Here is a 16,808-nt window from a genome sequence, read left to right on the forward strand (position 1 = left end):
TCTCTTTCTTCCAAGCTTCCTCCCTCACCCCAGCTGCAGTGATAAATGTCTCTTTGTATTCCGGACAGAAAACTGCAGGCTACAATGTACTTGTCAGAAGACAGCTGATTTTCCCCTTAAACAGAGCGGAGTATATTCTTAATCTTTTGCTTTCACCCAGGGAGAAGATAAAACAAATGCCTCATGCCAAGACACATAATGCCTGGAAAATCTCTCCCCATTCACTCTACATTTATGCTGCATGGTGGGAACGTGCTCCCGTGTATGCAGGTGTAGCTTTAGCATGTGCGGCTGCATACTAACGTGCTTCAAAAGTTCGCAGCATCCTTAAGCCCTGCAGTGCAGCCGCAGCTCCACTATGAGGGCTCATAAATGGAAGTCAGTGCTACAGGTAATGGAGCTGATTATAGCTATCTGGGCTCCGGGCCAGCTGCCAGACTCGGCCCCGCCTGGAGGGAGCACAGGCCGCCTGGTGTCTGATATCCTGGGATCCCTGTAATACAAGCCTGGCTTTGGCAGTCGCTCGGTGCCCACTTCCAAGCCACACACTGAGGCTTCTTTGAGTTAGTCTATGTGTATAGTATGTCCTCATCGGGGTGTTTACTCCACATGCTAGGAGTCTATAGTCGTAGCATTTCAGCGACAAGGCTGTGGTAGGATGTGTAGAAGAACTTTGCGATCTGGGGCAGGGATTCTCATGGCAGACTTTACACTAATATCATTCCTGACAGGTGTCTACGGCAGGGGTCACATTCACCAAGAAAGGTCAAAGTTACCTTTGTTTTATCCAGGGGTGGAAAGGAACTAATAACATTTTCTTACATCAGTATAACTGAGTAGCTTTTCTGTGTAAATGACAAATGACCTCCCTACTATGCATCTATGTTTAAGGGATGCACAGAGATTGCTGGTTTATTGGATTAATTCTGATATCAATTTGGCTGGCACAAATTCACGAGTCATTTAAAATAATCATCCCTCATTTTTTTAATACAGCCCTGAAATCCCAATTAAATGCACTTTTAAACTGCACTAAAGCCTCCTGCCACTAGCAGCCGCTGCAGATTCAGTTGAAGGTTGCTGCCATCCTGTCAGATCTTCCTCCCAGCACTTCATTGAATGTAAACACGTAGCGGTAAGCTACCATAGCAGTAGCTTAGCATTTAGCGTGTCACAAGAACAGTGTGGTATGGGGGTATTTTAGCCAGGGAATGGAAATCAAGTTGTATGTAGGCTGTTGAAGGTTATACTCATGTATAACTACTCAACCAGAGTTATGAGGAACCCCATTAAGCTTGATTTCAACCTAAAAGATAAACAAAAGCTGGTGGAGCTAACTGCTAACTTTAGCCACACTATCAGCATATTAGTCTCACAGTAGATACCACTTACAAAATGACTGTGCGATTAATTGGGCTGTTTTCTGAGCTTTTCTTCCACTTTGGACTAGTTTGTTTAATACAATTTAAATGCACGTTCAGTCAAGTAGAGAAACAGCCACCTGGGAACATCCCTACCATCTACTCATCGATCTAGAACATCTTTACTGTGCAAAATTGACCCACAAAAACAGAACCGAACATCCATCACACAAACTCTCTGGCATCCAAAAAACTGAAAACTAATCTATTTTCTATACCACTTATCCCTTTGGAGGTTGCGGTTGGGCTGGAGCCTATCCCAGGGCGAGAGGCGGGGTACACCCTGGACTGGCTGCCAGTCAATCGCAGTTGCTGTAAATCAGTGGTTTTAAACCTTTTACTGCCCAAGGCCAAGTAAGATCAAGCCAAAATCTCAAGGCACACCATATCCATACCTAATAGCCTTTTTAAAGCATGTTGCAGTAACTTCAATTATTGTACAGTTTAGTAATAATGCGCTGTTGTACAAATTGCACTCCAAGACCTGCTAGATATATATCTGTAGATTGCTTGAGAAAGATGTCAACACCATGACATCCAACCTTTTAGTCACCTATGTGAAACAGGCCAGCTGTTTGTTCCAATCCCAATCTCACTTCATATCTTGCCAAACCCATTTAACCCTATGCTTGTGTCTTAAGTGGATAGGGTTTTCTGATTTTTGTTGCAATGGAAGGTAAAGTGTTTGGGCTACATGGCCCTGCTAACAGGGATGTCCAGAGGCAGCGAGTGTCTCACGAGAATGCCATGCAAATAACTAGCAAGGTTTGAAAATTACAATAATAATCCAATATATCATAGTTTTGCTTCATTGCATTGTGGCCCTTTAGAATTTTAAACAAACATTCATAGTAGAAATTTCCGGTATTATTGGCATGCCTTTTCAAGCCGTCATCCACTACTGATGAGGAATCAGAAACTTGAGGGGTCGTCCCATTTCATCAGGGAAGATTCCCCGCAAAATTAAGGGATCAAATTTAGAAATGGGACAGAACCAAAGTGTGCCATTGCATCCATAATTTGTGGTTGCATTGCAACTTGTAAAAATATGGGGCTTTATCTAAACAGTATGGTTGAGGGTTAATATAGAAAGAAATATCAAATTGCTTTAAACCCCATTTTTTAATCTAAATAACTACTCAGTGCTTTTGGTAAGTAGTTAGTCCTGCAATCCTGCAATAAGTCAGGATTCCAAGCTTCCACTAAAACCACAAGAATTTGGATCATTGTTGGGAATGAGGTGCACAATAGCTAAATGTCAACATCATTGAATTGCTACCTTTCTCTCTTAAAGATTGTTTGAGCTTCCTGCCTTTATTTTGACGGTACAGCTGAAAATAGACAAAAAAACATGAGGGACAGAAGTGGAGACCTTGTGCATGAAACACTATCAAGATCAGGAGACAAACCTACAAACAGTTCACTGAGGACTGGAGCCTCCATACAGGGTGCCTCAACAACTGAGCCAAACCAGCGCTGCAGTTACTTTCCATAATGACAGTCATACACTCCATCCTGTTGAATTTTCACAAGTTAAATAAAATGCAAATAAATACTTAAACTTGCTCTCTGTGTCTTTAAAAAGGCAGAAAACACAATAAATAATACATCTTTTGTGCTTTAGACAACACTCGGGTAAAAAGTAAGTGTAGCACAATCTTGGTAAATGCTTAGTTATGTTCAGGAAGCGTCCAAGGTCTTGAAGAGTCAGGTTTGCAATAATAGCGCGGCTGAAGTACAGGAACAATCGTCATTGTTAAAAGCACTTAATATTGACTGCTGGGAGAAAACAAACAGTGTGAAGAGCCCTGTTTTTCCACCCCAGCTTGAAAATGTAACAACATATTGTATAAAAACTTTTAAAAAATAACTTCCCTTGACTTCACTGTAAATTTCATTGTCACAGTATATATGAGTGTGGAACAGCCACTGTTTATGTGTGGGAAGGACATAAATAAAACTCCTGGTAGAAGAGGCTTTAAACTCTTGTTATACAAAGATAAGACTATCATATCATACTTCTGTTATATCCAATATAAGTATAGACAAAAATGCAGAAATTCCATAGAAATAGTGAAATGCCGGTGTCTAAGTAGAAGGATCTCTCCCCATGTGTGGGCGGAGTCTGATGTCTTTCCCTCCCTTCCCCTGATTTCTTACTGTGTCCACTGTCCAAGCTGAATTAAGGTCTAAAAGTCTGAAAATTAGGGGTCAACTGATAATCAGCCTGGCCAATTATCGAGGCTGATATTTGGCTCTTGGACAATTATTTTACTGATAATCAACCAAATTAGTTCATTAAAGTGCACTATTTTAGCTCTACTGTAAGGTACCTTTTCCCTATAGTTCTGTTTCCATTCATCAAGGTGTCACCTAAAATCCCGCCCACAACACTATCTGATGGCTACAAGTCACACAAGAACTGGCCAATCAGCACCGAGGCCATTGGCACAGCTTATGACATTACTTCCTGTTTTCCTGCTGCTAGTCTTTCTTCATTCGGTTCTTTTTTTAAATACTTAATGGTACATATTTCCTCACATCTCTATAATAACATAAATTACAGCATTACGAATGCCAGAAGACAACTCATTATCTATAGAATATATGATTTACTCGCCATTTTACAGGCTGTATGTCTTTGCAACATGACTTCAGTAAGTGGCACAGTAATCTTGTAGTCTGGATTATCTTGTTTTTATGATGGTGGGAGGCCAAAACTGTAATTGCAGTTAAAACCAACACTATAATAGATGCTATTTTAGAGGAGGACAGTGGATAGAGTTGGAAACAAGGATGAGAGATTTGGGTCGAGACATATGGAAAAGGAACCACAGGCCAGACTTGAACTTGGGCCCCTGCGTACAGGGGGCACAGCCTAGCCACTCTCAAACGGTGTGGCAAGAGGCAAGCCTTGGTGTGCTGTGGCGTTCTGTACAACATATCAAGCGTTAGTTCACTCTATTGGCTAATCGCCCTCATGCTGTCTTATTTTAACAGCTCTTGCCTGGCTATACTCAGCAAGCTGCTGTTGCAATCCTCCTCCACCCCAGCTCCTCCCTGATGCCTGCTCTGCGCTGGGGTTTTTCCTGCCCCCCCCCCCCCCCCAGGCTTTCCTTATCGGCATAGGAAGAGCAGGAACATGTGCTGCTTTCTAGACAAAGTGGACCTGACTGAACAGGCCACCTGCACCCTGATGCATGTTCTTTTCATCCCACTTGTTGCCTCCATTACCACAGGAGGTAAGCACTGCAGCCTACAATCTGGTTGTTAGATGTGGCTTATTTTCCCAATATTACACACTGTACCTTTAAAGCTACTTTATTATCAAGACTTACAATTATAAAAAGTAATGCCCTTCCATTAAGCCTTTTATTAAAGCAGTAACGTAGCTTCAGACCTGTGCTTTAAACCCCGCTCTTATTGCTGTTTGCTTTATAGGTCCATAGAGACAGGGCTGTGCCCACACTTTGACCTCAAAGAATTAAAAACACAAAGGTGCGGTCAGGAAAAATGGCTGCCGCCTCTGTTCTTCAGAATAGAACTGGAATCAATCAGAGCCACAAAAGGGCGAGAAGACCGGAGACAATGCCGAAGCCCTGCTGCTCGAATTTCACTCCATTTCCCTCCTACCAACAGTATTCCTCTTTCTTGTGCCGTCTCTTTCCCTCTTTCTTCTCCCCCTGCTTTTCTGATTAACCCACAGCCACACACACTCCACGTACTGTGTACACAGACTCTCAGACAGATTTAAAATTCAGGTACTCTCCTCTCTCTTTAATACACACTCGGCCCCCATCAACTCCAGCACATTACCTGTTCTTAATCTCCCTCCCTCTGTCTGGGATCATCCTGATCCCCCTGTTTTCCCATCTGCCGTCGATTGCGGCCCAGCTTGGCTAGGTGTTCAACAAACAACTGTGATTCACTTGGTTTCTGCGGAGATTATTAACACACCTAGCATGCCACAGCGCCATGAATAAGCAATGGAGATCCGGAGCCCTATTTTCTCTCCGTCTCTGTGTTTCCTCCCTTTCACTCACTCTCTCGTTCTCTCTGTGTCTCTCTCTCTTGCCCTGCCGCGTTGTGAACTGAATGCCAGGATTGTCTAGAAAATGAGCTGTCAGTGGAGGGCCTGCAATGAGATACATCAGGCTCATTGTGAGCCCTAGAAAATAATGAACTATTCCCATTTCTCTCTCTGATATGTTCAATACGCTATCCATGACAAGTGCAGAGAGATAAGCAGTCCCCTCTTGAGCTGATTAAATACACTGGGTATATTCAGGGGAGCTTTGGCAGAATGAGGGTTTGGGGATGCCATTATAATATTATAACATTACTATATGTTTTCAGTCTGGGATGGGGAAGAAAAAACCCTTTTGGATGCAGTTTTGTTTGTGTCTGCGCCAGCTGAGGAAGAGCAGCTAGAGGCGATGCTTGTAAAAACTTAACGGAGAATCAAAACATGTCAAGTTTGTTTAAGTCTTTCTTCACATCTCGTAACTTATTCCCTCCTGGGATTAACTAAAGAACTAAAGGGATGGGCGCGCGGATGATTTTTAAAAGAATCTGTTGGTTTACTTATGCGGGAACTGCAAACAAACAGCACCAAGAGGCCACAGCCAATTTCTTTAAATTTAGAACAGACATAAAAGCGGGGGAGTTTGTGCAGAAGCTGGTCCACTTTCCACTGGATATGTAGAAAGCAAAGATAGCGTGAGAATTAAGAAATAGAGGTCTTTTTGTCCACTTTACCAGCTGCACAATCAATATCAGTCAGCTTTGTTTTACTACATTAAGTGTAATTTCAATAAGACAGAGCCGGAGATCTCACTGTGCTGCACAGTTTCATTCAGACTGGATGAAAGCGCCGAGCACAGATGGACACAGCTTGAAACGACGTTTATTCCTTTTTTTTGGTACTTCTTCAAGTCTCTACATCTCAGAAGCAAAATCTGCATCCTGGTTGTTCATTACAGACTCCGCCACACCTGCTTGCAAGCATCCTCTGGTGTGTTAGAGCCTGCAGTGGATCTGTGTGTATGCACATGTGCGTGCACTCTATCTTCCTTATTGCTCACATTGCACCGAGCTCTTTGTCACTGTCAGCCATTTTACCTCCACCACGGGTTGCACATTAGATTAGACAAATCCAAATCAAAATGGATGGTCCCAGTATGGAGTTTGTGTGTTAATCTAATCATAAGACATCATAACCCAACATGTGTTGTTGCCAGCGTCGGATCACAAGAAGAGTTTTGGTGTTTAATTCAATCAAATGTTGTTTGAGAATCAGTCAAATCCTCTGGCACGTTCACACAGAGAGAAAAAAAAATGTGGAAAAAAAACAATCCTACCTGTCATGGAGATTGTTTCCTCTTTCCCATTTTTTATTTTCCCCCCGCTAAGACTGCTTACTAGACTCTAAGCTCATCTCTCCATCTCTGTCTCCCTCACACGCAGCCTCCCTCTTTCTCTCTCTCTCTCTCTCCCTCTCTCTCTCTCTCTTTCTCTCTCTCTCTCTCTCTCTCTCTCTCTCTCTGGTGTTGTCAGCAGTGCGGCCCTGTTCCTGTTGCCTTCCTCATTCTGACACCTGTCAGCATTTTCGTTAGTAGATCAGAGGACTGCAAACTAGAAATGTTCCCCGTGTTGAATTTAGGGCAAGTTTGCAGCAGAAAATATGTGAGGTTGCTTCTGCTCTTTCTTTAATTCAACAGGGGAAGAAGGGAACTGCACAAGAGGCGTAAAGTTGGGAGGATGTCTGCAGCCAGCAGGGGAGGAAAGCAGCTAATAACATTTACTCAAATTACTGTCACTGAGCAGCCTTTTTGTGTACTTGCACTTTTTCTCTGTACATTTTTAAATCAGTAGTTTCACTTTCACTCGTACATTTTAGGGCAAGGATTATACAACCCAATTCCCAAAATTCTGGGTGCTATAAAAACAGAATGCAATGATTTGCAAATCCCACAAGCCCATATTTTATCCACAGTAGAAAATAAACAACATATCAGATGTTGAAACTGAGACATTTTGCAATTTCAGGAAAAATATAAGCTCATTTTGAATTTGATGGCAGTAGCAAATCTAAAAAAAAAAGAACAGACAGAGCAACAAAAGGCTAGAAAAGTAAGTGGTACTAATAAAATACTGCCGGAGGAACATTTTGCAACTAATAAGGTAATCTGGGAACAAGGGGGCTACCCATGTACGAGGGCGGCCCGGGTGCGAATCCTGCCTGTGGCCCTTTACCGCATGTCTCTCACCACTCCCTTCCCTGTTTCCGAGTCTATCCACTGTCCTTCCTCGATCCAATAAAGGCATGAAAAGGCCCGAAAAAAAATCTTTAAAAAAAAATAGAAGTGTTGAATTGGCCTGCCAGCAGTCCAGACCTTTCACCAATCGAAATCATATGAGGCATTAATAATGAAAAATCCAGCAAAGAAGACGCAAGACTGTTGAGCAGTTAGAATCCTAAATCAGATGAGAATGGGACAACATTCCTCTCCCAAAACTCCAGCAGCTCACTTCAAATACGTTTACAGACTGTTGCTGTAAGAAGAGGGAATGTTACACACTAATAGCATGTCCCTGTCCCAACTTTTACGAGATGTGTTGCTGCTATCAGTTTAAGCTCATATTTTTCATGAAATATTAGAATAGTATTAACATCTGATATATTGTTTATGCTCTATTGTGAATAAAAAATGGGTCTATGAGATTTGTAAATCCTAGCATTCTGTTAGCATTCTCTTATCGTTTTACACTGTGTCCCAACTTTTTTGGAATTTGGGTTGTATTTAGCTACATTTTTAGCACTCTAGCTTTCTATCAACTCCAAGACACTGTCCAGTAGTTTAGCGTTGACAACATGACTTAAGGAGTACAAAACAAGAGAATGATCCCGCATCCCGTCCAAAAACAGCCGATGCACAGGTGTGACTTCACCTGAGCGACCCGGCTGAAGATGCATGTTCTCAGATTGATTCTGGACACAGCTCCTCAGGAGCTCCTCAGTACTTCTACTTCTACTTGAGTACCGTTGCTTCTCTACTCTCCACCTCTGGCAGCCAGTGCGTGGAAACAGAGCAGGATGACGTATGGAATGAGAGGGGATAAGAGAAAGAGAAAAGGTGGGGGAGGGATGAAATCAATTAGGAACAGTGAGACCCTACGGATCTGTTGATGGAAGAAGGGAATTTGGAGATGTCTGCGGCCCATGAGAGGGGGGGCTTCCATTCCTGGGCTGTAGCTTCAGGCACACACCCACAGGGAGCGAGCAGATAGATGAGAGATATTCTCCAGAGGTGGAGGCCAAGGAATGTGTCAGAAATAAAAGAGGCCTGTTCCCTGTTCAGGCTAATTGAGCAGTCTTGAATCCCTTTGAGTCTAATAAAACCAAAAGGAAGAGCTTTTTTATTTTTTAACCTGGTAATAACGCTAAATCGGATGCTGTTTCACGACGTCACGCTCTCCCTTCCTGCACAGATAACTCCAGCAATTTAACAATATGTGAATCTGAATCCCTGAAAACCACGGCTCATCCACATCCGAGAGGAATTAAAGCGTGAGCTATGACAATCAAAGCCAGTTCAGAGAAATAGATTTAGCTCTCTTTGTCACCAGCTTCCTTCCAGTCACTTCCTCGAGTTCTCCCTTGACACTAATGGTTCTGCAGAGGCAAAGCTAGCATGTCGCACATTTCAACCAAATCCCCCCCTCTCCTCCATAACTTCACAGACATGCCTATAAAGATAAAGAAGAATTCATTTTATATAGCCCTTCTTCCTCTCAGTTTTTACTTACAGCCATATCATCCATTTTTATTCTATTGGCAGATATGAGGGAGCTATTACATGTTTAAGATAGCCCTTCTTTTATAGATTTGAAGAGATTTAATGTCATTTGCTCTTCAGATACTTGCCTAAATCTAATCCACTGGGTGAGATTTCAGGTCAGTTTTTACAAAAAGAGCAGGCACATGCCTCTTTCCATTCTTGGCAGGGATTTCATCGAGAAGAAGAGGCAGATTTAAGTCGAAAATCTCTTCACAAGCACTTCTGTGAAAGTTACCTTGATGGTGGCTGTTGTCAGAATTATGAAGTGAGTCGTTGAAACCACTGAAGAAGATTTATTCTGCTGGACAAAGCCAAATATCAAGGACCTAAATTGGCACAGAAAGGAGAAAATACCCTCTGTGTGTGGTTTGTGAGCAGCCGAGTCTTGTTCCCACATAAAAGCACTCGAGATGACGTGAAGGTAACGGCTCGTCTCCTGGGCAAACGACACCTTTACATGACGCTGGGAATGGTAAACATTTGCACTGTAAAAGCCTGAATGCTTAACCCTTCCTCTTCCCAGCCTTCTTTTGTTCTTCGCAGTTATCAGCAGAAGAAAACAGAACAATAAAATCAGACAAAAACAAGCCTCTTCTACCATCTCCTTGTGTCTGTGTTTGTTGTCCTTTGGCAATTGCAGTCTCTCGACTTGTTTTCTGCTTTAGCTGGCAGGAGAGGCACACTGTACAACACAGTGACTCCCAGAAGACGTCTAACCAGTGGGGTGTTTAGTGAACATGCCTATTTGTTTTCTGACAGTTCCCTGCATCCGTCCAATAGAGCTGAAGATAGTGTCCACTTTTCGTCAATTAAGACAGATGAGCTCAAAGTGAAACCGCCATCATCACGTGATCCTAACCACGGCTGTTTTCAGATAATCCCGACCCTGGCTTCTATTGATGCCTTTGTGCTCAAGGCTGAGAGGGAAACCAAGAAGAGAGAAGAGGAGCTGGAGCCAAATGGAAAAGATGATGTACAGAGCTCACATGAAAACAGAGGCAATCGAAACTTATCAGGCTGAGCTGCAGATGGACAGTGACTGACTGGCTCTAATTTCTTAAAATCACAGCAATTCATTAGTAAAAATAAGACGCCTCCAGTTATGGTATAGAACAGTGTAACTTAACCCTGCTCAGCCAAAGAGCCAAACTGTTGAAAAATACCTTTGCAAGTGCCACAATGTAAGTGGTGAAAAGTGGAAAAAATAGGTTGAAGGTGGTAAAAATGGTCAAAAACTGGGGGAGAAGATGCAAATAAGGTAAACTGTAAGCATGAAATGGCAAAATCTGGGAGAAAAGTGTCAAAAATTGGTGAGGAGTGACAAAAATGAGCAAAAAAAAGTGTCAAAAACATGGTCAAAAATAAGTAAAAAGTGACTACAACGGGCAAAAAGCAGCAAATAGTGGCAAAAAAGGGGATAAAGTGGCATCTAATAGCAAGAGGCATTTTAAATTGGCAAAAATGGCAAGAGAGGGGAAAAAAATAGCAATAAGCAAGATAAAAGTGGTGAAACCTGGTGAAAAAGAGCAAAAACGGTCTAAAAGTTGCAAAAAAAAGTGGCAAAAGAGGGCTTAAATCAGTAAAAAAAAAAAGATTTAAAGCGGCCAAAACTGAAAAATTTGCAAAACATTGCAAAGAAGGACAGTGGAAATATAAAGACAAAAAATAAGGCTAACAATTATAGCTGCTTTTTTCCCCCCCAGGGTCAAAGGACAGAAATTAGCCACTGGCTACAATCCTACATATTTACATGCAAGTGTTTAATAATATGTACTGACCCTGATATTACAAATAGAAATAAAAAATAAAAAATAAAAATAACTGTATATGTGTTTGAAAGAAACTGATTAATGTGACTTGCAATGGATAATTTCTGGTTCCTCTTAGTTTTCTCTTTTTAAGGTTTTCTGCAGGAATAATGTTTCAAATTTAGACAAAAGAGCCACAGGTTGAGTATCACTGGTATAGAATCTATTACAGGGCTTTTATTTTGAAAGGCAAACATGTGACAGCATGTGCTCCTAGAATATCAAAAAAGCCTCTTTTTTCTCTGTTTTTAGTTATTTTCACTTCTGAACTGGAAAAGGAAACCATTCTCAAGTTTCTGTTCCTCAAATTTCAACCACAAAAAGAAAATCACCTTGTTCTCCAGTTCTAGTTATTGCATTTCAAAGTAAAAATCAAATAATTGTTCATGTTTCATTTTTTAGTCTCTTTCAGAACCAAAAGGAGATTTTGGCTTCTTTAGCAACCATTTTCAGCTGCAACATTACTGAGGAAATTCTTTTTCTCAGAATTTTTATTCAGATTGAGATTCAGACGATTTTATTCATCTCTGTGTCTACCACACACACATACATTGTTTATGAATTTTTAATGATTTTTTAAAAGATTATCTGTGCAGCTTTTCTGCCTTTATTTTGATAGGACAGATGAGGAGAGGCAGGAAATACAAGTGGAGAGAATAGAGTAAGAGAGGAACTGATCCTATATCTACTGTGTTGAGGGCTATATGGGCGCCCTCTCGACCCCGCGAGGTAGACAAGCATGTTTTTATCAATATACCTTGAAAACTCACTCCCCCATCACTCCTGTTGTTTTTTTACTGATTATAGCACAATGGAGAAACGTCTCGGATTTTACACGTCCAACAGTCCAGCTCTAACAGTTAGGGGCGGAGCTCTGTAGCTCTGATTGGCCTGTAAAGATGCGACAGACAGAACGTTCATCCAATCACCCCCCAAGTTTTTTTTCAAAGGTGCTGCCCTTTCCCAAACACCGTCTATGAGAGGTTTACCAGATGTGTTTCACACATCCATCTGGCGTGCCAGGTCAGGCCATATTGTGATTTAACCTAATATCCGATTATTTGCCCAGCTCTACTCCTGACCCTCCTGCTGAAGTTTCTAGACATTTTTGGGTGTCCTAATGTGGAAAAAAGCTGCAGATTACAGTCGTCGTCTCTGTCCGCCCTTTAGCCTGCTGAGACGGTAATAGAGGCCTGATTTCATTTGCTATGTCATTACATTTCAGCACGTGTCAGGCTTTCTGGACAATTCATTTCAATAATTATGATCAGCTTCTCATTACGCTCTAGTGTGGCCACTTCTGCCGACTGACTTCCCTCAAATAAAAAGAGGAAATATTCCAAAGGAGCCATTTTGTCGGGTTTTTACTGAGGCCAAAAGTGAGTCTAGCGGAAAAAAAGCCAATAACAAAGCACCTAATTGTAATTCTGAAGAGATCCTTTTGTTATCATCTATTCGTTCTGGTCAAAAGAATGGACAGCAGTGTGAAATAGCCTCTTGTTTCTTGTTTACCGGGCGATGTGTTGCTGCATTACACATTCAGCAGGCGAGCGTCCATTTTGCTGAAACAGATACAATCGTTGGTGGTGTTAATGAAAAAAGTGCCGCCTCAGAGCACTCTCTCTCCCACTTGTAATATTCTTCATGTACATCATCTCTAATTGTCTCAAATAATGAGATGCTGCGACTGGAAGACCTGTCAGCGTGCATTTCTTTTTTTTCCTTTAAAGGCATATGATTCTCCCACAGCTTGTGAGGTGATTTCAGCTGGCAACCAACAGTCAGCAAATTCTCCTTTCATTGTTCATTACCGTCTGCCGCCGCCGAGGGAACACACAGTTGATTCTAACGGTCACCATACTTCCTGACCCCCATAAACGTCTCTGCTAATTCATTACGGTACGCGGGCGGGCGGCCATGAAGCCATATCGTGTGACTCCATTTTGGATTAACATAAAGTGCAGGTTGCCTAATGTTATTATCTCCCAGTCAAACAACATCAACGGGCAGATTGCTCCACGTGAAGCATCTGGTTAGTTAAATCTGCCAACCCGGAGCCTACACATGTCTGTTCCTGCTTCTTCAGCCACACCCACACACTTCACAGTCTGCAGATAAAAATAGCAGAACTATTTAACAAAAAAAAAGCACATAATCTTCATTCCTCTGTGCGTTTTTGTAATGTAGGATTCTTTATCTTTCGCTCATTAAAATTTCTCTCCTGTGCAAGCCGAGGTGGAGAGAAGAGAAAACTGAGAGGAATACTCGGGCAGTGTTAGGAGAAAATGATGAAGGAATGAAATCTAAATTTGGCACAGAGTTTTCAAAATGTTAGTATGAGTGATATGTTTAAGTGTCATCCTCAAGAGTGTGCTTTTTGGAATAAAACGTCCAGTGTTTTGCTCCCCACTCCAAATGAAAATTGCTAATGTGAGTCATTCTTAAAACGTCTGCAATTTTCCCACAGTCTGCCTTTGGTGCTCTGCTGAGCTCTTGCACCTGTGCATGTGGCGTTTTCCTTTGAGCTGGGTAAATACCCTCAGGTGCATATAGTAACATCCCGGCCTGCTCTAGACAGCTTTATCCTGCTTCCTCCCCCCTCTCTCTCGCTCTTTCTCTCTCTCTATATCTCACTGACCCGCTCTCTCCCTTTGCTCTGACTGGCAGCAGTTAAGAACGAACACGACCCCTTTACGCCGACTTCTGCCAACCAAGTGGATGTCTTTTTAAACAGTGAGTCAGAAATGAAACATCAACATTAATTTCCCACTAAATGATCCCTCTGAATAATGGATGAGAGCACGTGGAGATATGTAGATTTCCACCTTCTACCTTTGTGAGCCTAATTGCTGCCATTCAAGGCACATCTGAAGTCGGGCACACTTCAAGAGCAGACATGGCTACTATCAGTCAATAATGTTGCCTAAGCCAGTATCAAAGGGGAGCCTTAGCTGTCAGAGATCCCGCACATTAGCTGCTCCAACGGGACTTCAAAGACAAAAAAAAAGACCGGTGCTGTTCTTCATACTTGCACATCTAAAGGCCGTAATGCACCTTAAAAGATGCTCCCGTGGCATAAAAACAGACTCACACAAACTCAGATGGGTCTTATCTTCGAAATGGCACTCCAAAAGAAGCAGCACACCAGAGCACATACACGGCGCACACACTCAGACTTTCTTACCTTGGTCTGGCAGCTGGCAAACATTAGGGGGGACGGTCATGTTCAGCACGTCATTGACAGCCGTATCAACATAGTGTCCTCTCTGGACGTCATGTTCGCTGTCGGTTTGGTCGCTCTCCTCGTGCCCGCTGTCCTTCAGACTGTTCCCCTCCAGGTCCTTGAATGTCGATGTGCTACATGGGGGCCAGGTGGGGGGAGAGGGAAATGTTGATTAAATGTCACATCACCTTTTCTAACATGCACACAGTTGGGTTTGGTCTGTGACGAGCTGTCCGTCTGTCTCCTTCCTGTCCCTCCTGTGAGTTCTTTGCTCTTTTGCATGGTCAGTTTTCCTCAAGAGGATCTGGCTGCAGACCTCTATGGTGGGACGTTTTGGCCTCATTTTTTCAAAAGTCTACAATGGGGCGATCTCGACCATGGGGTGGGAACTGATGCACATAATCAAGCTGGAGACAGAATGATGTACTGTGAGATGCATATTTTCCACTTTCCATCAGAGGGCATGGCAAGTGGCTATTTTTCACAACAGCAGAATTTTATAATCAGAAAAAAAAAACTAACTGAGGGGGATGAATTTAACTTTAACCCACCTCAAACTAAGGAAAGCCCAACGGGGGGGGGGAAGAGGGGTTAGGCAACAAAACCCTCAAACTCAGGGTTTGGGTAAGGGGCAACCAAACCCTAATGGTTAGGGTTAGGGAAGGGGAGGGACATAAAATGAAAGAACACACTACAAACTAAGGAGAACCCATAGAAGGTTAGGGCTAGGCTCCCAAACCCTAATGGTCAGGGTTAAGGTAAGGGGGCAAGGGATAAAATAGAGGTTACGCAACAAAACCCTTAAGGTTAGGGTTAACATAAGGGGGATAAAATTAAAAATAAGACACCAGAAACTTGAGGAGGTTAGGGTTAGGCACCTAGGGTTAAGGGGATAAAATTAAATAACACACTGCCGCAACCCGAAGACGGTTAGGGTTAGGCAATAAATCCCTTAAGGTCAGAGCAGGGGTAAGGGGGCTGGGGATAAAACCAAAAATACAACACAAACTAAGGAAAACCAGAGGAGGATTGGATTAGGCGACAGACACCTTAAGTTTATGGTAAGGCAGAGGGGAAAGGGGATCACAACTAAGGAAAAACCCAACAAAATATAGTAGGTCACTTCCTGCCCCAGGTTTAAGGTCACCCCACTGTAGAGTTCTGCAATGGATAAACCCAAAATGCCCAACCATAGAGGTCTGCAACTAGATGCCTGTCCAATTTTCTTGAATTTAGCACAAGCAAATTGCATATTTTCTTCTTGTTTCAAGTCTTTAAAAAAATGCTGCATTTCTGAAAGAACAAAGCCCTGCTCAAGCTCCTACGCCTGCAGTAATCATGAAATAAGGGGGAAGTTTAAGAGAGCCTTTTTTGGATTAAGTGCACATTCTTTAACTTCACAGATAGCACAGCAGCTATGGGCTGTCTAAAGCGGAGGGACAATTTTGGATGGATGCACTGACTTCAAGGACATCGCATTGAACAAACAGGAGGCACTCACTCACTACAATCAAACAAATACTGCAGTAATCAGAAATTTCCTGGAAGGAAGATGGATGTAGGAAACGCTGGAAGCATACAAACTGAGCATCTGTCTTGTTTGGGGCTCACAGTCAATAAAGAGGGTGGGTATGTGGCGGGTAGGGGGGGGGTTACAATCAACAGCTGCACACTAACAGCGTGATTTCCCTTCATTTGATTTCCATCCCACTGGAACAAATTCTGCTTTACAAACACTAAACAGGGGTAGATATATGAACATGTGTTCCTGCAGGAAGGGGAGAAAGTAAATGAATGACGTCTTATAAGGGAAGAAAAGAGGTTAGATAGAGAGAAAAGGAGAAAATGAGTAAACAAATCCATGCAAACAAAAAAAGGAAGGCAGAGCAAGTGAAGGACAGTGCAAGGTAGCCGCATTCTCCAGCCAAAGCCTCACATCCTGCAGCCTGGGAGAGAGGACTGCAGGTAATGCTGGTTCTCTGATGTTATCACTGTAATTGCACCTGTCCCAGACCATAGGCTCCCTGGCTCCTGAGGGGATTTCTTTGTAGTGTGCTGCACAAGGCCCACACACTTGAATGCTCTTTGTTTACATTAATGCAAGGGAATCTTTTGGGGGGGAAATTGCCATAATGGGTTTTCAAAAGGACTGGGATGGCCTCAAACAAAAAGAAAAAGGCTGGAATGATCCATGGCTGCAGGTAGAATGGGGAGGATTGTAGTGTTTTCCAAGTGAGCCTAGTGAAGAAAGCTTCAATGGCTGGAGGCAATTATTATATGACCCCTATCCCAACCCCCATGCAACCCTGCATTCCCACAACCCTATCTAATATCCTCGTTTGGGTACAAAGAATAACGGAACATTTATTTTCCATTGTAACCCAATACTGGCCATTCCAGTATTAAAAACAATATAGAACAATTCTCTAGGTTTCATAACATACTAATTCATTAATTTGCTTAACCTGATTGAGCCACAAATCTGCTAATGAGGGAAGTTGGAGAAGTCATAAGA

General features: G+C 42.5%; 1 protein-coding gene across 4 annotated transcripts in view; it reads right to left on the reverse strand.

Annotated features, from left to right (window-relative positions):
* The window catches only part of pcdh19 (protocadherin 19), an 88,161-nt gene that overhangs the window by 20,351 nt on the left and 51,002 nt on the right, over positions 1-16,808 (reverse strand). For all 4 annotated transcript variants that reach the window (XM_041798235.1, XM_041798233.1, XM_041798234.1 and 1 more), the window contains exon 4: positions 14,255-14,427. In XM_041798235.1, coding sequence (XP_041654169.1) covers positions 14,255-14,427 — 173 coding nt within the window. The remainder of the gene's footprint in view (positions 1-14,254; positions 14,428-16,808) is intronic.

This window comes from Cheilinus undulatus, linkage group 10 (assembly GCF_018320785.1).
Source record: "Cheilinus undulatus linkage group 10, ASM1832078v1, whole genome shotgun sequence".
Lineage (NCBI taxonomy): Eukaryota > Metazoa > Chordata > Actinopteri > Labriformes > Labridae > Cheilinus > Cheilinus undulatus.